Source organism: Salvelinus fontinalis, chromosome 5 (genome assembly GCF_029448725.1).
Source record: "Salvelinus fontinalis isolate EN_2023a chromosome 5, ASM2944872v1, whole genome shotgun sequence".
Taxonomy (NCBI): Eukaryota; Metazoa; Chordata; class Actinopteri; order Salmoniformes; family Salmonidae; genus Salvelinus; species Salvelinus fontinalis.
In genome coordinates, this window is record NC_074669.1 from 7,971,998 (window position 1) to 7,995,074 (window position 23,077).

At 46.9% G+C, this 23,077-nt stretch overlaps 1 protein-coding gene across 2 annotated transcripts in view; it reads right to left on the bottom strand.

The window, feature by feature from the left end:
* LOC129855019 (cadherin EGF LAG seven-pass G-type receptor 1-like) overlaps window positions 1–23,077 on the bottom strand; it is a 108,926-nt gene that overhangs the window by 44,572 nt on the left and 41,277 nt on the right. For both annotated transcript variants that reach the window (XM_055922257.1, XM_055922256.1), the window contains exons 2-5: window positions 12,460–13,116; window positions 9,826–10,048; window positions 6,664–6,779; window positions 5,941–6,029 (exon numbers count right to left, since the gene is read on the bottom strand). In XM_055922257.1, the coding sequence (XP_055778232.1) occupies window positions 5,941–6,029; window positions 6,664–6,779; window positions 9,826–10,048; window positions 12,460–13,116 (1,085 nt within the window). The remainder of the gene's footprint in view (window positions 1–5,940; window positions 6,030–6,663; window positions 6,780–9,825; window positions 10,049–12,459; window positions 13,117–23,077) is intronic.

A 23,077-nucleotide genomic window follows, 5' to 3' on the forward strand; every position in this document is an offset into this window, starting at 1 on the left:
GCCTTTCTTGGGAGTTTTTCCTAGCCACCGTGCTTCTACACCTGCATTGCTTGTTGTTTGGGGTTTTAGGCTGGGTTTCTGTACAGCACTTTGAGATATCAGTTGATGTAAGAAGGGATTTATAAATCAATTTGATTTGATTTGATAGACAGGACCATGGAAATTTGAATTATTGTAATTGGAATGATGGAATTGTCTCACTGTTTTGAGAGGTTTGCACACTTTGATAACTTCCTCTGCTAGTCTTATGTCATTTTCAGACAAAGTCACAATATCTTTGACATTCTTCCTCCAGCTTGATCAGTCAGTGTGGAATACACCACAACTTTCTGCTCAAGGTATCTCTCAACCATGTCATGGCTTGAATTCCATCTGTAGGGACATCTTGGATTAAAGCATCATGGTAATAAAGCATCATTTGTTCGACCGCAACTCCTGGGATAAATAGCATTAGCTTGGTACCTAGCTAGCACCAATACAACCAGCCTGAGAACAATGACCAGTAGAAACTGCATACATGTTCATTATTCTTAGCAATGATTTAGGAATCCTTGTGAGTAAGTATTAGCTAGGTAGCCACTTGTTGTTCGCCTATTGAAATTGAACTTCAGTTCATGAAAATAAATAGCTAGCCAGCTACTTAACCCTGTTGCCCAAAGCTAACGTTATAAGCAGCCCGCTAGCTTCATCTGGCTAGTGAGGCTGGACCGGACCGGGTTATGTGTTGTGAAGCTAGCCGCAATAAGGATTAGGCACAATAGTGGAATTTTGCGGGTTGCCTTCAAAATAAAAGTATGTCATTGACAGTGATGCAAATGAATACAAATAGTAGAATTATGCCATACTTTTATTTTGAAGACTAACCGCAAAGTCCGCTATTGTGTCTAATCCGTATTATGGCTAGCTTAACATAGATGGGTCCGACCCACGATTAATCAAATAAGAACTGTCTTCTAAATTAGGGTTATTTTAGATGATGACACCTAGCTATACAGTTAGCAAGCTAACTATAGCTACTGAAACAGATTATGTTGTTTTGCTATATTTTTGGGGAAGAACATTGTTTGCATCCATGAGCTAGCTAGCTTTTTTTATGACCAGCACTGTAGGTGCGCGAGACAACTTTACCAGCATCATAGCATACGTATCGATGAATCAGTGTGACATGAAATACGAGTGATAGTGTAATCAATGTGTAATAAATACGTGAAAAATTAATGAACGCGTTAAATTATTATGTGACGTGCAGTCATATGCATGTCCTGATTGGTCAACAAAGTTTTATTTTATTTTAATTTTTTATCCCATTTTCTCCCCAATTTTTCGTGGTATCCAATCACTAGTAATTACTACCTTGTCTCATCGCTACAACTCCCGCACAGGCACGGGAGAGACGAAGGTCGAAAGCCATGCGTGCTCCGAAGCACAACCCAACCAGCCGTACTGCTTCTTAACACAGCACGCCTCCAACCCGGAAGCCAGCCGCACCAATGTGTCGGAGGAAACACCGTGTACCTGGCCCCCCTTGGTTGGCGCGCACTGCGCCCGGCCCGCCACAGGAGTCGCTGGAGCGCGATGAGACAAGGATATCCCTACCGGCCAAACCCTCCCTACCCCGGACAACGCTATGCCAATTGGGCGTCGCCCCACGGACCTCCCGGTCGCGGCCGGCTGCGACAGAGCCTGGGCGCGAACCCAGAGACTCTGGTGGCGCAGTTAGCACTGCGATGCAGTGCCCTAGACCACTGCGCCACCCGGGAGGCTGGTCAACAAACTTATTTGACACGTCAAATAGTGTTATTTGACACATCAAATAGTGTTAAATAGTATATTTTTTGACATGCAAAGACCCAAACGGCATTTCATAGAAATCCGGGTTAAGAATGAAATGACTGAACAAATGAATAATGAAACAGCATGGAAAGTAAATGAAAGAAATAGGTTTTGATTATGTTTTACTGGTAATGGGGACATACGTAAATTCCAACAAAATAACTTTTGGTCAGTGTGTGTGTGTGTGTGTGTGTGTGTGTGTGTGTGTGTGTGTGTGTGTGTGTGTGTGTGTGTGTGTGTGTGTGTGTGTGTGTGTGTGTGTGTTTTTCTGTGTGTAAATTTGGTCCGATTGCACTTCCTAAGGCTTCCACTAGATGTCAACAGTCTTTAGAACCTTGTTTGATGCTTCTATTGTGAAGGAGGAGAGAATGAGAGCTGTTTCAACTAGCGGTCTGGCAGAGTGCCATGAGCTCAGTCTTGCTCGCGCCCGTGAGAGTTAGCTGCGTTCCATTGCATTTCTAAAGACAAAGGAATTCTCCGGTTGAAACATTATTGAAGATGTATGTTAAAAACATCCTAAAGATTGATTCTATACATCGTTTGACATATTTCAACGAACTGTAACGGAACTTTTTGACTTTCCTTCTGGACCTAGTGCTCGCGCCTCATGAATTTGGATTCGTGACCCAAATGCGCAAACAAAAAGGAGGTATTTGGACATTAATGATGGACTTTATCGAACAAAACAAACATTTATTGTGGACCTGGGATTCCTGGGAGTGCATTCCTGGGAGTGCATTTATGAAGATCTTCAAAGGTAAGTGAATATTTATAATGCTATTTCTGACTTCTGTTGACTCCACAACATGGCGGGTACCTGTATGGCTTGTTTTTGTGTCTGAGTGCCGTATCAAATCAAATCAAATCAAATGTATTCATATAGCCCTTCTAACATCAGCTGATATCTCAAAGTGCTGTACAGAAACCCAGCCTAAAACCCCAAACAGCAAGCAATGCAGGTGTAGAAGCACCTGATTATTGCACGGTGCGCTTTTCCGTATTTTTTTTTTTAAATCTGACACAGCGGTTGCATTAAGGAGAAGTGGATCTATAATTCCATGTATAACACTTGTATTTTCATCAACATTTATGATGAATATTTCTGTAAATTGATGTGGCTCTCTGCAAAATCACCAGATGTTTTGGAAGCAAAACATTACTGACCATAACACGCCACTGTAAACTGAGATTTTTGGATATAAACAAAACATACATCTATTGTGTAACATGAAGCCCTATGAGTGTCATCTGATGAAGATCATCAAAGGTTAGTGATTCATTTTATCTCTATTTCTGCTTTTTGCGACTCCTCTCTTTGGCTGGAAAAATGGCTGTGTTTTTCTGTGACTAGTTGCTGACCTAACATAATCGTTTGGTGTACTTTCGTCGTAAAGCCTTTTTGAAATCGGACACTGTGGTGGGATTAACAACAAGTTTATCTTTAAAATGGTGTAAAATACTTGTATGTTTGAGGAACTTTAATTATGAGATTTCTGTTGTTTGAATTTGGCGCCCTGCACTTCCACTCACTGGCTGTTGTCATATCGATCCCGTTAGCGGGATTTCAGACGTAAGAAGTTAACTATTTAACTGTACTAGAATGCTTAAAAGGCCGCAACATTTTTTTATATTGGTAATCGGAATCTTTTTTTTGTCAAGGAAAATATTGGATATCGGTATCAGCAAAAAATGTAATATCGGTGCCTCACTAATGTTAGATGTTGTACACATGGGGAAATGTGTAAACCAGAAGACAGTCTAGGACCAGGCTCATGTTCTTACAGCTTACAAAATGATAGTGTATGTCTGCATATGACCAACTATGAATGTATGTATGAGTAGGGGCACCGTAGTACAGTCGTGACCAAAAGTTTTGAGAATGACACAAATATTAATTTTCACAAAGTCTGCTGCCTCAGTTTGTATGATGGCAATAAGGCATATACTCCAGAATGTTATGAAGAGTGATCAGATGAATTGCAATTAATTGCAAAGTCCCTTTTTGCCATGCAAATGAACTGAATTCCCCCCAAAACATTTCCACTGCATTTCAGCCCTGCCACAAAAGGACCAGCTGACATCATGTCAGTGATTCTCTCGTTAACAAAGGTGTGAGTGTTGAGGAGGACAAGGTTGGAGATCACTCTGTCATGCTGATTGAGTTCGAATAACAGACTGGAAGCTTCAAAAGGAGGGTGGTGCTTGGAGTCATTGTTCTTCCTCTGTCATCCATGGTTACCTGCAAGGAAACATGTGCCGTCATCATTGCTTTGCATAAAAAAGGCTTCACAGGCAAGGATATTGCTGCCAGTAAGATTGCACCTAAATCAACCATTTATCGGATCATCAAGAACTTCAAGGAGAGCGGTTCAATTGTTGTGAGGAAGGCTTCAGGGCGCCCAAGAAAGTCCAGCAAGCGCCAGGACCGTCTCCTTAAGTTGATTCAGCTGCGGGATCGGGGCACCACCAGTATAGAGCTTGCTCAGGAATGGCAGCAGGCAGGTGTGAGTGCATCTGCACACACAGTGAGGCAAAGACTTTTGGAGGATGGCCTGGTGTCAAGAAGGGCAGCAAAGAAGCCACTTCTCTCCAGGAAAAATATCAGGGACAGACTGATATTCTGCAAAAAGGTACAGGGATTGGACTGCTGAGGGCTGGAGTAATGTCATTTTCTCTGATGAATCCCCTTTTCGATTGTTTGGGGCATCCGGAAAAAAGCTTGTCCGAAGAAGACATGGTGAGCGCTACCATCAGTCCTGTGTCATGCCAACAGTAAAGCATCCTGAGACCATTCATGTGTGGGGTTGCTTCTCAGTCAAGGGAGTGGGCTCACTCACAATTTTGCCTAAGAACAAAGCCATGAATAAAGAATGGTACCAACACATCCTCCGAGAGCAACTTCTCCCAACCATCCAGGAACAGTTTGGTGACGAACAATGCCTTTCCAGCATGATGGAGCACCTTGCCATAAGGCAAAAGTGATAAGTGGCTCGGGAACAAAACATCGATATTTTAGGTCCATAGCCAGGAAACTTCCCAGATCTTAATTCCATTGAGAACTTGTGGTCAATCCTCAAGAGGCGGGTGGACAAACAAAACCCCACAAATTCTGACAAACTACAAGCATTGATTATGCAAGAATGGGCTGCCATCAGTCAGGATGTGGCCCAGACGTTAATTGACAGCATGCCAGGGCGGATTACAGAGGTCTTCAAAAAGAAGGGTCAACACTGCAAATATTGACTCTTTGCATCAACTTCATGTAATTGTCAATAAAAGCCTTATGAAATACTTGTAATTATACTTCAGTATTCCATAGTAACATCTGACAAAAATATCTAAAGACACTGAGGCAGCAGACTTTGTGAAAATTAATATTTGTGTCATTCTCAAAACTTTTGGCCACCACTGTACATTCTCACACTACTGGGTCATTTTCAAAGGTTTAGCAAGGCTAAAAACAACTAATATCTTTCCAGGAACAGTACTCTCAGTGGGTTCCATCTTTGAACTTGACCACAATAACTTCCACTGCCAATAAACATAAAAAAGCCTGCATAGAAAGCCCTGGATCCAGAAATACTTCTCTGTTTGAGGTCATCCCGTTTAGTTACACAGGCCTAACCCAGATTGTCTTTCAAAACAAGAGAACAAAGCTCAAAATGGAAACTCAATAATTTTATTCTTTGTCAATACAACGGCCTCAAATCAACTCTAAAATCGCCTAAAACAAAGACTAGCGTGTCTGTTCCCATGACAACCCTTTCAAAATCTGGACTCTGTGTGGAGTTTGAGGAGGTTGGGGGGATAGTATGAGTGCCCTACTTGAATAACCTTTGGCCTGGAGGTTTATGAGGGCACTTCATCTGGGTTCATAACAACCTAATCCTACTGGTGCTCTAGTAACTGTGATTGAAGGATTTCCAAACAATGAACACCCCCCTCTCCCCCGCGCCCACCACACCACTCGTCATTTACCCCACAGACCAAGCGTGGTCTGGGTGTAGGCACGAAGCACAACAAGTAAACAGGGACATGCATCATTCTTTTAGTGATCAAATCTTATGTTATCATGATAGCCTCCACCTATCCAGGATGTGTGCTTACCTTGTTGTAGTAGTGTAGCTGTACTCTATGCCACTGACCATCACTGACCCCACTCAGGACAAAGGGCAATACGGTGGTTTTGGCTTCTCCTAGAGCAATGGAAACAGGACAAAGGAAACAGGAAAGAGTTTCATCGACACAAAATCCATTCCAACTGAGTTTGGCCCTTTTCATAGATGCCTCCTCTCACTTCTCTTTCTTTCTTTGACCCCTTTGACAACCCTGAGTGTGTGACACCCAATGGCAGCCCTGCAACTTGGTTTGGTATAAAGCTGAGGGATGGGGCTGGGGAGGTTTGGTATAAAGCTGAGAGATGGGGCTGGGGAAGGTTAAGAAAAACATAACCCTTTGGACCTCTTGAGTTATTTTAATATTGGTGCTACTGATCCAGATCAGTGAACACTACTTTAGTTAGATAGACTGTCAGTTAATGATTGTTTACTTAGGCTAATACCTCCATGGCAGTAATTCCCTGCCAAACTCAACACAACACAGTCCACTGGGTGAACTGCATAATCACTGTTTACTCTCAATTTTCTCTGGTATCTGAGGGTTGGCTCCAAAAACTCTGACCCCTGCCCAGTTGGTCAGAACCTCCCTGTTAATGAGATTTAGTATTTCACAGAGAGGGGGATAGGAGAGAGACGTGAAGTGAAGCAAAGGGAACAGAGTAAATGGAAGAGTCTGGCGGCCATCTCTTCTCTGCATCCTTTACGTCCTTACCTGCTGAGAAGGTGAGCTGGATTTGTTCCTCGATGATCTCCAAGGCGATGAAGTCGTGCTTCTCGTTAAACCTTCCGTTGTAAAGCAGCAGGGCATTCCTCTCTCTGGTGGCAAACCTGCAGGCCATACAGGAGGTCAGACAGGAGGTCATACAGGAGGTCATACAGGAGCAAAGGTCACATTGATTGTACAGTACATGCTTAGGGTAAAAAACATTTCAATTCCAGAAGTACAATGAAATTCTAGCTCCAATTCCAATTATTTTCCAATGCTTTTCAATTAGGAACATTTGGAATTGGAAATTAAATTACTTTCGGAATTGACTGAAATTGAAATGGAATTGACCCTAACCCTGGTACAGTATATTATCAGCAGTATGTTATCATTGATTGCATACTATATTATAACTTATTATACAGTACAATACATTATATTATCATTGATTATACAGTACAGTACACTGGGTGTACAAAACATTAAGAACACCTTCCTAATATTGAGTTGCCCTCAGAACAGCCTCAATTCGTCAGGGCATGGACTCTACAAGGTGTCAAAAGAATTCCACAGGGATGCTGGCCCATGTTGACTCCAATGCTTCCCACAGTTGTGTCAAGTTGGCTGGATGTCCTTTGGGTGACGGACCATTCTTGATACACACAGGAAACTGTTGAGTGTGAAAAACACAAACTGGTGTGCCTGGCACCTACTACCATACCCCATTCAAGGCACGTAAATATTTTGTATTGCCCATTCACCCTCTGAATGGCACACATACACAATCCGTGTCTCAATTGTCTCAAGGCTTAAACCTGTCTTGAGGTAATGAAAGACCGGGGGAGAGTGGGACACATTGAGAGACAAATGAACCTGGGAAATGAAAAGACAATGAGAGTGAAAAGGGAAAATTGAAAAAATAATCATATTGAACTAGAGACAATGAGAGGAGCAAAAGGAATTTGGAAAATTACGGAGGGAAGGAGGATTGGTGCGGACAGACATAGAGCTAGTACTGGGAGCCATTCCGCTGTGTGTCATGAACCCTTTGGCACGTAGCGGGTACAGACACAAAAGTCAAAAGCCATATGGCACAGGGCAGCGTCACAGGAAACCACGATCAACAAAGCCAAACATCTAGAGTCCCTTGGCTCCACGCATCATTTCCTGTTTTTACCTTTGCCAGGGAACCTGAGCTGGACGCTAGGAAGAGATGTTTCACTACAGCCTTGATATAGAAAATGTCACTCCAGGCAAGCCCTTAAACTTTTAAACTATTTAAAATAAAAAATGAATACAATTTGAACCAATATCTGCACCTAACCACAGGATGAAATGGCTTGTCCTTCTTTCGTGAAAACAGAACACAAATGTCAAGGCTGATGTACCAGTCCTGTGATTCAGCACTTCTGTGATTTGAGGTTCAGATGTGCCTATGCCTAAGCATGTCCAGTGAGTGAGACAAGAGAAAGGGGCAATGTTTATTTGTGTTTCCACGGATACAGCCATTACTGCTTATTACAAAGGGTTGTATGTACAGTACCAGTCAAAGATTTGGACACACCTACTCATTCAAGGGTTTTTCTTTATTTTTCCAATTTTTTACATTGTAGAATAATAGTAAAGACATCAAAACTATGAACTAACACATATGGAATCATACAGTAACCAAAAAATTGTTAAACAAATCAAAACAACATTTCAAAGTAGCCACTCTTTGCCTTGATGACAGCTTTGCACACTCTTGGCATTCTCTCAACCAGCTTCATGAGGAATACTTTTCCAAAAGTCTTGAAGGAGTTCCCACATTTGATGAGCGCTTGTTGGCTGATTTTCCTTCACTGGGTTGCGGCCAGGTGATTGTGGAGACCAGGTCATCTAATGCAGCACTCCATCATTCTCCTTCTTGGTCAAATAGCCCTTACACAGCCTGGAGGTGTGTTGGGTCATTGTCCTGTGCAAACCAGATGGGATGATGTATCGCTGCAGAATGCTGTGGTAGCCATGCTGGTTAAGTGTGCCTTGAATTGCAAATAAATCACTGACAGTGTCAGCAAAGCACCCCCACACCATCACACCTCCTCCTCCATGCTTCACAGTGGGAACCACACATGCTGAGATCATCCGTTCACCTACTCTGCATCTCACAGTGGTTGGAACCAAAAATGTCAAATTTGGACTCATGAGACAAAAGGACAGATTTCCACCGGTCTGATGTCCATTGCTCGTGTTTCCTGGCCCAAGCAAGTGTCTACTTATTATTGGTGTCCTTTAGTAGTGGTTTCATTGCAGCAATTCGACCATGAAGGCCTGATTCATTCAGTCTCCTCTGAACAGTTGATGCTGAGATGTGTCTGTTACTTGAACTCTGTGATGCATTTATTTGAACGTATCCTCTATAATGAACGTATCCTCTGCAGCAGAGGTAACTCTGGGTCTTCCTTTCCTGTGGCGGTCCTCATGAGAGCCAGTTTCATCATAGCCCTTGATAGTTTTAGCGACTGCATTTGAAGAAACTTTCAAAGTTCTTGAAATTTTCCATTTTGACTGACCTTCATGTCTTTAAGTAATGATGGACTGTGGTTTATCTTTGTTTACTTGAGCTATTCTTGCCATAATATGGACTTGGTCTTTTACCAAATAGGGCTATCTTCTGTATACCACATCTACCTTGTCACAACACAACTGATTGGCTCAAACGCATTAAGAACGAAAGAAATTCCACAAATTAACTTTTAAAAAGGCACACCTGTTAATTGAAATGAATTCCAGGTGACTATCTCATGAAGCTGGTTGAGAGAATGCCAGCTGTCATCAAGGCAAGGGTAGTTATTTTGAATAATCTCAAATATAAAATACATTTTGATTTGTTTAACACTTTTTTGTTTACTACATGATTCCATATGTGGTGTTTTCACTATTATTCTACAATGTAGAAAATAGTAAAACATATATAAAATCCCTTGAATGAGTAAATGTATCCAAACTTTTGACTGGTACTGTATATTCAGACTTGGCGTTAGATGTGTACTATTTGGCTCAGTACTATGTCAAAAAAGCTCCAGGCGTTCTTGAATGCAAAGAGAACCCACCCCCCACCAAAAAGCCACTCATACACACGTACACATTATTATAGAGACATGTTATAAGACACATAGGTGTACTTACATGAAGGACACAGTGAAGTGAAACCTCTGCCGTAGCCCTCTGAAGGTGATGAAGGACTGGCCAGGGAAGCTGCGGGTGCTCATCTCACAATAGGGTTTCTGGTACTCCCCTGGGGGGCACTGGCACACAAACCCCCCCACCAGGAGATCCACACACCTGGCCCCGTTCTTACACACCCCCGGGACGCAACGGCCAGAGCGGGAGTTCACCTCACAATGCTCACCTGTAGGAAGGGAAAAGGAAACGGGCGGCCCAGGTGAGCAGGTATAAAAAAACTGCTGAGTATTAAAAACAGAAAAACTGTTATTGACAAAAGTTGAGGTAGGTATCTAAATGAGTACACATGTTCTCCTTTAAATCCTCCTTTCAGGCCTTTATATTGTGATGTTTCCAGGACGAAGCCCTACAAATATATTTTGGGGAACAAGCTGAAATCAGTCAGGTTTCTTTCAGCAGACACAAGTTCAACTACATTACAACACAACCTACAAGCTAGTCTGAATGGACTCAGAAAGAGGGGGGTTGGGACCCAACCCCCATTCACAAGCATGTCAAAACACAGCAGATTGTAACCACCATGCTCTGTGACCCAGACTGACCCTTGGCTCTTTGCTGGAACCAAACGGCTTGTGGCATAATGACAACAGAACAATGGAGTGTCTTTGGTCAAGCAGCAGGCCACCTTGGTGGTCTGTAAGACACCTGTCACGACCCGTCAGCAACCCACACTGACACTGTCCTGCCTGGTTAACTAGACCTGAGATGTGTTCCGGAGGTGACACCATTCAAATGGATGCTGTTTTCCTTTCCCTAACAGCTTGGGGTGACCATTAAGGGGTCACGTACTGAGATGAAAGATAGCTCCCAATAAAAAAAACAGGAAAGGATCATTTACAGTATGGTAACAATGTATTACACGACAAGGCTTTAATATTGAAGCGATAGAGAACAGAGACAGGAAGACTACAGAGAAATGTGTGTGGAAAGTGAAGTGGGATTATGTCACCCTTTAAGGGTCATTGTATTACATATTATGAAAGAGAGCACCAAGGAGTCAAGAGATGATTTTCCCACAGGTCAAAAGGAACATTGTCAACCCCACAAGGTCTTTGCATTCCAATGTGCCACTACCAGATCTATTTCCAGCTCCTAGTGTGGGGTGTTGTGTGTTGCAAATTACCCTGACAAGATCTGGATAAAAAGAACACCTATGACTTACGGGGCACGGAATTCCAGCAGGTAATGACCCGACTGCAAGACAGATAATCTCCGGTTAGGAGGGAATTACAAGGGATCTTTTTCCCGAAAGTGTGAGAAACCTGAGGCCAACACTGTCAGGTCAGCCATCATCAGCCACGTTATGACTTGAGACTACCTGGAGCTGGCCAAGAGTCTTCAAAGCATAGAAGGCTAGGGTTTGATTAACAGGTAATAGCCTCTGCAGAATCAGGGTTTTGGCTGTGGGCCATGTCTTTAATATAGCAGGAATATTAAGCTCTATAGACAGAGGCTCTGTCAAAGCAGATGTGAGTTCTCGGTGGGGGTAGGCATGTTTCTATCTAAGTGCTAATGACACAAAGACTAACCCTAACCCTAAACCAATGACAGAAAGACTAACCCTAATCCTAATGCCAGAGAGACTAACCCTAATGACAAGGAGATTAACGCTAACCCTAATGACAGAGAGACTAACCCTAACCCTAAACCAATGACAGAAAGACTAACCCTAATGACAGAGAGGTTAACGCTAACCCTAATGACAGAGAGACTAACCCTAACCCTAATGACAGAGAGATTAACCCTAACGACAGAGAGACTAACCCTAATCCTAATGCCAGAGAGACTAACCCTAATGACAGAGAGACTAACCCTAACCCTAATGACAGAGAGATTAACCCTAACGACAGAGAGACTAACCCTAATCCTAATGCCAGAGAGACTAACCCTAATGACAGAGAGACTAACCCTAACCCTAATGGCAGAGAGATTAACCCTAACGACAGAGAGACTAACCCTAATCCTAATGCCAGAGAGACTAACCCTAATGACAGAGAGACTAACCCTAACCCTAATGACAGAGAGATTAACCCTAACGACAGAGAGACTAACCCTAATCCTAATGCCAGAGAGACTAACCCTAATGACAGAGAGACTAACCCTAACCCTAATGACAGAGAGATTAACCCTAACGACAGAGAGACTAACCCTAATCCTAATGCCAGAGAGACTAACCCTAATGACAGAGAGACTAACCCTAACCCTAATGACAGAGAGATTAACCCTAACCCTAATGACAGAGAGATTAACCCTAACCCTAATGACAGAGAGACTAACCCTAATGTCAGAGAGACTAACCCTAACCCTAATGACAGAGAGATTAACCCTAACCCTAATGACAGAGAGACTAACCCTAACCCTAATGACAGAGAGACTAACCCTAACCCTAATGACAGAGAGACTAACCCTAACCCTAATGACAGAGAGACTAACCCTAACGACAGAGAGACAGGAAAGAAAGACAAAAGCAAAGTCAGAGTGAAAGGTGAAAGAAAGACTGACGTGAAAAAGAGCAGATCAAGAATGGGGTGAAAGAAAAAGAGTCAAGTAGGAAACCAAAAAGTGGATAACACTCACCGGTGAAGTCCTCCGGACACGCACAAGTGTACCCGCCTTCCCTGCTCCGGCACTTGCCGTTATTCTGGCAGGGACCCGAGTAGCATAGGTCAATCTCCGTCTCACAATAGTCCCCCGTGAAACCTGCTGGGCATCGGCAGCGCAGCCCCGTCACCGGGTGGATAGGCCTGAACAGCACCGTATCCGAGGACAGGAAGGGTGCCGAGCTGTCGAACCTCAGCACCGACACACACTTCATGTAGTTCTCACAGGGCTCGCGGAGGCAGATGTTATCGTCAAAGGGCAGCACACGCTGGCTGGACACCAAGGTGAGCAGAGTCCGGTTCAGATAAATCTGCTCCTGCAGGGCTTCTGAGGAGAAGAAAGGTCCAGAGGGGATGGTGCCCCCGGATCCCCCAGTAGGGTGCAGGACGGAGAAGGTGACGTTGAGGATGCTCCCCTGGACATGTGTGTCCTTCTGGATGTTGAAGACGAAGACGCCATCAGGGCGGGTGGACAGGACCGCTGCCACGCCCTCCTTGAAGAGGGCGAGCAGCGGGGACAAGAAGCGCTCTTGGGACATGTTCTCAAGGCGCACCGTTATGCTGTTGGTCAGCATGTCGTCGGTGATGATGGTGACACGTAGGGTGCAGAGGGCCGTGACACGGTGGACACCGTCTGGAATCAGAGACAACCAGGATCAACCAGGGTCACAGAATCACACTTTAAAGATACATTAAAGACACAAAGGTCATGTCAGTCAACATTTAAAAACATACCCCATTAACCTAACTGCAAACAAAGCACTGCTTTTCACCTCTGCTGGCTTGTTCCACTTTAAAGTAATGCCTTTTGGTTTGAAGAATGGTCCAGAAACTTTTCAACTTCATCACCACAATAAAGCAAGATTCTTCAACAATGATCACTGGAGAATGATTGCTACTGACTTGACTGTGCCCACTTTTTCATCCAGTGCCAAATCCAAGGTAAAACTCCAACCTGTGAACATTAGCGCAGACAGTAATTCATCCATTTAAACTGAAATTTCCTGACAGTGTTCGACTGGTGCTTAAATCTCACAGCACCTTCTCACTTTTATACAAAGAGTTTGTGGATTTGGGATATAGGCTGGCAAAGTAGGTAGAAGCACTTTCAAGTTCACTGTTGCAACACTAACAATACAGGGCATGAATAAATGACATGGTGTAGTGTTCCTTGTCAGTATCTGACAGACATAATGTCCAATACACCATAGCCCTACACCATAGCCCTACACCATAGCCCTACACCATCGCCCTACACCATCGCCCTACACCATAGCCCTACACCATCGCCCTACACCATCGCCCTACACCATCGCCCTACACCATCTCCATACAACATAGCCCTACACCATCGCCCTACACCATAGCCCTACACCATCGCCCTACACCATAGCCCTACACCATCTCCATACAACATAGCCCTACACCATCGCCCTACACAATCTCCATACAACATAGCCCTACACCATAGCCCTACACCATCGCCCTACACCATAGCCCTACACCAACGCCCTACACCAACGCCCTACACCATCGCCCTACACCAACGCCCTACACCATCGCCCTACACCATCGCCCTACACCATCGCCCTACACCAACGCCCTACACCAACGCCCTACACCAACGCCCTACACCATCGCCCTACACCAACGCACTACACCAACGCCCTACACCATCGCCCTACACCATCGCCCTACACCATAGCCCTACACCAACACCCTACACCATCTCCATACAACATCGCCCTACAACATAGCCCTACACCAACGCCCTACACCATCGCCCTACAACATAGCCCTACACCAACGCCCTACACCATTGCCCTACACCATCGCCCTACACCATCGCCCTACAACATAGCCCTACACCAACGCCCTACACCATAGCCCTACACCATCTCCATACAACATAGCCCTACACCATCGCCCTACACAATCTCCATACAACATAGCCCTACACCATAGCCCTACACCATCGCCCTACACCATAGCCCTACACCAACGCCCTACACCAACGCCCTACACCAACGCCCTACACCAACGCCCTACACCATCGCCCTACACCATCGCCCTACACCATCGCCCTACACCATCGCCCTACACCAACGCCCTACACCAACGCCCTACACCAACGCCCTACACCATCGCCCTACACCAACGCACTACACCAACGCCCTACACCATCGCCCTACACCATCGCCCTACACCATAGCCCTACACCAACACCCTACACCATCTCCATACAACATCGCCCTACAACATAGCCCTACACCAACGCCCTACACCATCGCCCTACAACATAGCCCTACACCAACGCCCTACACCATTGCCCTACACCATCGCCCTACACCATCGCCCTACAACATAGCCCTACACCAACGCCCTACACCATAGCCCTACACCATCTCCATACAACATAGCCCTACACCATCGCCCTACACAATCTCCATACAACATAGCCCTACACCATAGCCCTACACCATCGCCCTACACCATAGCCCTACACCAACGCCCTACACCAACGCCCTACACCAACGCCCTACACCATCGCCCTACACCATCGCCCTACACCATCGCCCTACACCATCGCCCTACACCAACGCCCTACACCAACGCCCTACACCAACGCCCTACACCATCGCCCTACACCAACGCACTACACCAACGCCCTACACCATCGCCCTACACCATCGCCCTACACCATAGCCCTACACCAACACCCTACACCATCTCCATACAACATCGCCCTACAACATAGCCCTACACCAACGCCCTACACCATCGCCCTACAACATAGCCCTACACCAACGCCCTACACCATTGCCCTACACCATCGCCCTACACCATCGCCCTACAACATAGCCCTACACCAACGCCCTACACCATAGCCCTACACCATCGCCCTACACCATCGCCCTACACCAACACCCTACACCATCTCCATACAACATAGCCCTACACCAACGCCCTACACTATCGCCCTACACCATCGCCCTACACCATCGCCCTATAGTAAGAGATGAAGGACTATGCCTAAAAACAGTGGGTTGAATAGGGTCAAGGGAATTATTTCCAGATTGTTAAGGCTTTGTTTGGCGTGCTCCTTTCTCTCTACCCAGATGGTTCTCCACAGTACCCCTCTACCATGTGAACGCAGAGTGGTATAATTACCAAACAAAGAAGACAAGGTTTCGACTCTTGTTACACTGTCCTCTCACATACTGTCAACTCAGCCAGACACGCAAGGGTAGACACAACAAAAGCCCCCCCCCCCCCCAACACACACACACACACACACATGAAAGATCCCCAGTAGCAGCTGGTCATACAAAGACATATGGTGCTAAGACACACAAAGGTTTGTAGACAAGAGATTTTCTGTACTTGTGACCTTGATATGCACCACATAATTACAAGGAACATGTATTTGTGTATATTAAGTATCTACAATCTGGGAAACTCTACCTCAGTCCAAATCAATGCGTGTCCTATTCCGTTTACTTTACCTCAGGATCCAATGACTGCATTCCCATTTCGTCTTTCAAAACCCACTTAACAAGATGAGAACGAAAGCTATCTGAATATTTGCCTAAAGAACATCTTTCAAGGCTTTTATCTGTGTTGTATCATGCAATACAATATAAAAGCTGTACATTTGAGGTAAACATTAAATAGGCCTACCAAGCCCATCCTGGTAAATAATCTTGAGCTCTAAAATGCTTGGATCACAATAGAAATTCGAAGGCAGTCTGACTGAAGACAAACAGGGTGATACACAACCAACAACTTGCTAAAGGCAAGGCACTGTACATTTGGTCAGATGTCTGTTCCCTGCATTAGCATTTATTATAAGCGGTTAGGTGGTTAGATCAAATTGGTTACATAAACATAGGATATGGCGAATGCCACCTCTGGGTGGTTGTAAACTATTAATATTGATGAACTATTGCATATTTACAGCATATCTTTGCACTGTAAAATGAGAAGACTTGTACAAACAGAAGAAATATGCAATAAATTGAAGAGGCAGCATTTGCCAGACAACTTGTTACTTCAGTTTAAAAACACAACAAGGTCCATTCAAGGGCAAATAGCGGAGGACAAGGTTGCACATACCACCAGCAAACAAATGAACTACTTCAAAAAGTCTAAATGGTTTTTCGCTTTAAATTAAAGGGAATAGTCTGATCAGCAATAATGAATTAGTAGGCAGTAGCGTGGTGGTGCAGACCCTGGTAATAAATAGTGCATTAAAATCCCAGTCTAACACAATTACAACCCAGTCATGAATTCAGAGAGCGGTCTGCTTGGCACCCATGACATAAAGAGCACCTCTTTGGCTTGTGTGCCAACTCTAGTGACGGGTATCTCAGTGTCCGACAGACACACACCAGGGTGTCCTGTTTGCCTGGGCATGCGAGCATCAGCACATCTCCTAGATAACGAGACCATTCCTTCAAACGAGACGATGACAAAAGCCAATTGGTACAGTTATCAGACGCAGATATTAAGACCTTTGAAAAGGGACTGGGTTAAGTTGAGCTGTGTGTGGGACTGGGTTAAGGTGAGCTGTGTGTGGGACTGTGTTAAGGTGAGTTGTGTGTGGGACTGGGTTAAGGTGAGTTGTGTGTAGTACTGGGTTAAGGTGAGTTGTGTGTAGGACTAGGTTAAGGTGAGCTGTGTGTGGGACTGGGTTAAGGTGAGCTGTGTGTGGGACTGGGTTAAGGTGAGTTGTGTGTAGGACTGGGTTAAGGTGAGCTGTGTGTAGGACTGGGTTAAGGTGAGCTGTGTGTGGGACTGGGTTAAGGTGAGTTGTGTGTAGGACTGGGTTAAGGTGAGTTGTGTGTAGGACTAGGTTAAGGTGAGTTGTGTGTGGGACTGGGTTAAGGTGAGCTGTGTGTGGGACTGGGTTAAGGTGAGCTGTGTGTGGGACTGTGTTAAGGTGAGCTGTGTGTGGGACTGGGTTAAGGTGAGTTGTGTGTAGGACTGGGTTAAGGTGAGCTGTGTGTGGGACTGGGTTAAGGTGAGTTGTGTGTGGGACTGGGTTAAGGTGAGCTGTGTGTGGGACTGGGTTAAGGTGAGTTGTGTGTAGGACTGGGTTAAGGTGAGCTGTGTGTGGGACTGGGTTAAGGTGAGCTGTGTGTGGGACTGGGTTAAGGTGAGCTGTGTGTGGGACTGGGTTAAGGTGAGCTGTGTGTGGGACTGGGTTAAGGTGAGCTGTGTGTGGGACTGGGTTAAGGTGAGTTGTGTGTAGGACTGGGTTAAGGGGAGCTGTGTGTGGGACTGGGTTAAGGTGAGCTGTGTGTGGGACTGCGTTAAGGTGAGCTGTGTGTAGGACTGGGTTAAGGTGAGTTGTGTGTGGGACTGGGTTAAGGTGAGCCGTGTGTGGGACTGGGTTAAGGTGAGCCGTGTGTGGGACTGGGTTAAGGTGAGCCGTGTGTAGGACTGGGTTAAGGTGAGCCGTGTGTGGGACTGGGTTAAGGTGAGCCGTGTGTGGGACTGGGTTAAGGTGAGTTGTGTGTGGGACTGGGTTAAGGTGAGCTGTGTGTGGGACTGGGTTAAGGTGAGCTGTGTGTGGGACTGGGTTAAGGTGAGCTGTGTGTGGGACTGGGTTAAGGTGAGTTGTGTGTGGGACTGGGTTATGGTGAGTTTTGTGTAGGACTGGGTTAAGGTGAGCTGTGTGTGGGACTGGGTTAAGGTGAGTTGTGTGTGGGACTGGGTTAAGGTGAGTTGTGTGTGGGACTGGGTTAAGGTGAGTTGTGTGTGGGACTGGGTTAAGGTGAGTTGTGTGTGGGACTGGGTTAAGGTGAGCTGTGTGTGGGACTGGGTTAAGGTGAGCTGTGTGTAGGACTGGGTTAAGGTGAGTTGTGTGTGGGACTGGGTTAAGGTGAGCTGTGTGTGGGACTGGGTTAAGGTGAGCTGTGTGTGGGACTGGGTTAAGGTGAGTTGTGTGTGGGACTGGGTTAAGGTGAGTTGTGTGTAGGACTGGGTTAAGGTGAGTTGTGTGTGGGACTGGGTTAAGGTGAGTTGTGTGTGGGACTGGGTTAAGGTGGGCTGTGTGTGGGACTGGGTTAAGGTGAGCTGTGTGTGGGACTGGGTTAAGGTGAGTTGTGTGTGGGACTGGGTTAAGGTGAGTTGTGTGTGGGACTGGGTTAAGGTGAGCTGTGTGTAGGACTGGGTTAAGGTGAGTTGTGTGTGGGACTGGGTTAAGGTGAGTTGTGTGTGGGACTGGGTTAAGGTGAGTTGTGTGTGGGACTGGGTTAAGGTGAGTTGTGTGTGGGACTGGGTTAAGGTGAGTTGTGTGTGGGACTGGGTTAAGGTGGGCTGTGTGTGGGACTGGGTTAAGGTGAGCTGTGTGTGGGACTGGGTTAAGGTGAGTTGTGTGTGGGACTGGGTTAAGGTGAGTTGTGTGTGGGACTGGGTTAAGGTGAGCTGTGTGTGGGACTGGGTTAAGGTGAGTTGTGTGTGGGACTGGGTTAAGGTGAGTTGTGTGTGGGACTGGGTTAAGGTGAGTTGTGTGTAGGACTGGGTTAAGGTGAGCTGTGTGTGGGACTGGGTTAAGGTGAGCTGTGTGTGGGACTGGGTTAAGGTGAGTTGTGTGTGGGACTGGGTTAAGGTGAGTTGTGTGTGGGACTGGGTTAAGGTGAGCTGTGTGTAGGACTGGGTTAAGGTGAGTTGTGTGTGGGACTGGGTTAAGGTGAGTTGTGTGTAGGACTGGGTTAAGGTGAGCTGTGTGCAGGACTGGGTTAAGGTGAGTTGTGTGTGGGACTGGGTTAAGGTGAGCTGTGTGTGGGACTGGGTTAAGTTGAGTTGTGTGTGGGACTGGGTTAAGGTGAGCTGTGTGTGGGACTGGGTTAAGTTGAGTTGTGTGTGGGACTGGGTTAAGGTGAGTTGTGTGTAGGACTGGGTTAAGGTGAGTTGTGTGTGGGACTGGGTTAAGGTGAGTTGTGTGTGGGACTGGGTTAAGGGGAGCTGTGTGTGGGACTGGGTTAAGGTGAGCTGTGTGTGGGACTGCGTTAAGGTGAGCTGTGTGTAGGACTGGGTTAAGGTGAGTTGTGTGTGGGACTGGGTTAAGGTGAGCTGTGTGTGGGACTGGGTTAAGGTGAGCTGTGTGTGGGACTGGGTTAAGGTGAGCTGTGTGTAGGACTGGGTTAAGGTGAGTTGTGTGTGGGACAGGGTTAAGGTGAGCTGTGTGTGGGACTGCGTTAAGGTGAGTTGTGTGTAGGACTGGGTTAAGGTGAGCCGTGTGTGGGACTGGGTTAAGGTGAGCCGTGTGTGGGACAGGGTTAAGGTGAGCCGTGTGTGGGACTGGGTTAAGGTGAGCCGTGTGTGGGACTGGGTTAAGGTGAGCCGTGTGTGGGACTGGGTTAAGGTGAGCCGTGTGTGGGACTGGGTTAAGGTGAGCCGTGTGTGGGACAGGGTTAAGGTGAGCCGTGTGTTGGACTGGGTTAAGGTGAGCCGTGTGTGGGACTGGGTTAAGGTGAGTTGTGTGTGGGACTGGGTTAAGGTGAGCTGTGTGTGGGACTGGGTTAAGGTGAGCTGTGTGTGGGACTGGGTTAAGGTGAGTTGTGTGTGGGACTGGGTTATGGTGAGTTTTGTGTAGGACTGGGTTAAGGTGAGCTGTGTGTAGGACTGGGTTAAGGTGAGTTGTGTGTGGGACTGGGTTAAGGTGAGTTGTGTGTGGGACTGGGTTAAGGTGAGCTGTGTGTGGGACTGGGTTAAGGTGAGTTGTGTGTAGGACTAGGTTAAGGTGAGTTGTGTGTGGGACTGGGTTAAGGTGAGCTGTGTGTGGGACTGGGTTAAGGTGAGTTGTGTGTGGGACTGGGTTAAGGTGAGCTGTGTGTGGGACTGGGTTAAGGTGAGTTGTGTGTAGGACTGGGTTAAGGTGAGCTGTGTGTGGGACTGGGTTAAGGTGAGCTGTGTGTGGGACTGGGTTAAGGTGAGCTGTGTGTAGGACTGGGTTAAGGTGAGTTGTGTGTGGGACTGGGTTAAGGTGAGTTGTGTGTGGGACTGGGTTAAGGTGAGTTGTGTGTGGGACTGGGTTAAGGTGAGCTGTGTGTGGGACTGGGTTAAGGTGAGCTGTGTGTAGGACTGGGTTAAGGTGAGTTGTGTGTGGGACTGGGTTAAGGTGAGCTGTGTGTGGGACTGGGTTAAGGTGAGCTGTGTGTAGGACTGGGTTAAGGTGAGTTGTGTGTGGGACTGGGTTAAGGTGAGTTGTGTGTGGGACTGGGTTAAGGTGAGCCGTGTGTGGGACTGGGTTAAGGTGAGCCGTGTGTGGGACAGGGTTAAGGTGAGCCGTGTGTGGGACTGGGTTAAGGTGAGCCGTGTGTGGGACTGGGTTAAGGTGAGTTGTGTGTGGGACTGGGTTAAGGTGAGCTGTGTGTGGGACTGGGTTAAGGTGAGCTGTGTGTGGGACTGGGTTAAGGTGAGTTGTGTGTGGGACTGGGTTATGGTGAGTTTTGTGTGGGACTGGGTTAAGGTGAGCTGTGTGTAGGACTGGGTTAAGGTGAGTTGTGTGTGGGACTGGGTTAAGGTGAGTTGTGTGTGGGACTGGGTTAAGGTGAGCTGTGTGTGGGACTGGGTTAAGGTGAGTTGTGTGTAGGACTAGGTTAAGGTGAGTTGTGTGTGGGACTGGGTTAAGGTGAGCTGTGTGTGGGACTGGGTTAAGGTGAGTTGTGTGTGGGACTGGGTTAAGGTGAGTTGTGTGTGGGACTGGGTTAAGGTGAGCTGTGTGTGGGACTGGGTTAAGGTGAGCTGTGTGTAGGACTGGGTTAAGGTGAGCTGTGTGTGGGACTGGGTTAAGGTGAGCTGTGTGTGGGACTGGGTTAAGGTGAGCTGTGTGTAGGACTGGGTTAAGGTGAGTTGTGTGTGGGACTGGGTTAAGGTGAGTTGTGTGTGGGACTGGGTTAAGGTGAGTTGTGTGTGGGACTGGGTTAAGGTGAGCTGTGTGTGGGACTGGGTTAAGGTGAGCTGTGTGTAGGGCTGGGTTAAGGTGAGTTGTGTGTGGGACTGGGTTAAGGTGAGCTGTGTGTGGGACTGGGTTAAGGTGAGCTGTGTGTAGGACTGGGTTAAGGTGAGTTGTGTGTGGGACTGGGTTAAGGTGAGTTGTGTGTGGGACTGGGTTAAGGTGGGCTGTGTGTGGGACTGGGTTAAGGTGAGCTGTGTGTGGGACTGGGTTAAGGTGAGCTGTGTGTGGGACTAGGTTAAGTTGAGCTGTGTGTGGGACTGGGTTAAGTTGAGCTGTGTGTGGGACTGGGTTAAGGTGAGCTGTGTGTGGGACTGGGTTAAGGTGAGTTGTGTGTAGGACTGGGTTAAGGTGAGCTGTGTGTGGGACTGGGTTAAGGTGAGCTGTGTGTGGGACTGGGTTAAGGTGAGTTGTGTGTGGGACTGGGTTAAGGTGAGTTGTGTGTGGGACTGGGTTAAGGTGAGCTGTGTGTAGGACTGGGTTAAGGTGAGTTGTGTGTGGGACTGGGTTAAGTTGAGTTGTGTGTGGGACTGGGTTAAGGTGAGCTGTGTGTGGGACTGGGTTAATGTGAGTTGTGTGTAGGACTGGGTTAAGGTGAGCTGTGTGTGGGACTGGGTTAAGGTGAGCTGTGTGTGGGACTGGGTTAAGGTGAGCTGTGTGTAGGACTGGGTTAAGGTGAGTTGTGTGTGGGACTGGGTTAAGGTGAGTTGTGTGTGGGACTGGGTTAAGGTGAATTGTGTGTGGGACTGGGTTAAGGTGAGCTGTGTGTGGGACTGGGTTAAGGTGAGCTGTGTGTAGGACTGGGTTAAGGTGAGCTGTGTGTAGGACTGGGTTAAGGTGAGTTGTGTGTGGGACTGGGTTAAGGTGAGTTGTGTGTGGGACTGGGTTAAGGTGGGCTGTGTGTGGGACTGGGTTAAGGTGAGCTGTGTGTGGGACTGGGTTAAGGTGAGCTGTGTGTGGGACTAGGTTAAGTTGAGCTGTGTGTGGGACTGGGTTAAGTTGAGCTGTGTGTGGGACTGGGTTAAGGTGAGTTGTGTGTAGGACTGGGTTAAGGTGAGCTGTGTGTGGGACTGGGTTAAGGTGAGCTGTGTGTGGGACTGGGTTAAGGTGAGTTGTGTGTGGGACTGGGTTAAGGTGAGTTGTGTGTGGGACTGGGTTAAGGTGAGCTGTGTGTAGGACTGGGTTAAGGTGAGTTGTGTGTGGGACTGGGTTAAGGTGAGCTGTGTGTGGGACTGGGTTAAGGTGAGCTGTGTGTAGGACTGGGTTAAGGTGAGTTGTGTGTGGGACTGGGTTAAGGTGAGCTGTGTGTGGGACTGGGTTAAGGTGAGCTGTGTGTAGGACTGGGTTAAGGTGAGTTGTGTGTGGGACTGGGTTAAGGTGAGCTGTGTGTGGGACTGGGTTAAGGTGAGCTGTGTGTAGGACAGGGTTAAGGTGAGTTGTGTGTGGGACTGGGTTAAGGTGAGTTGTGTGTGGGACTGGGTTAAGGTGAGCCGTGTGTGGGACTGGGTTAAGGTGAGCCGTGTGTGGGACAGGGTTAAGGTGAGCCGTGTGTGGGACTGGGTTAAGGTGAGCCGTGTGTGGGACTGGGTTAAGGTGAGTTGTGTGTGGGACTGGGTTAAGGTGAGCTGTG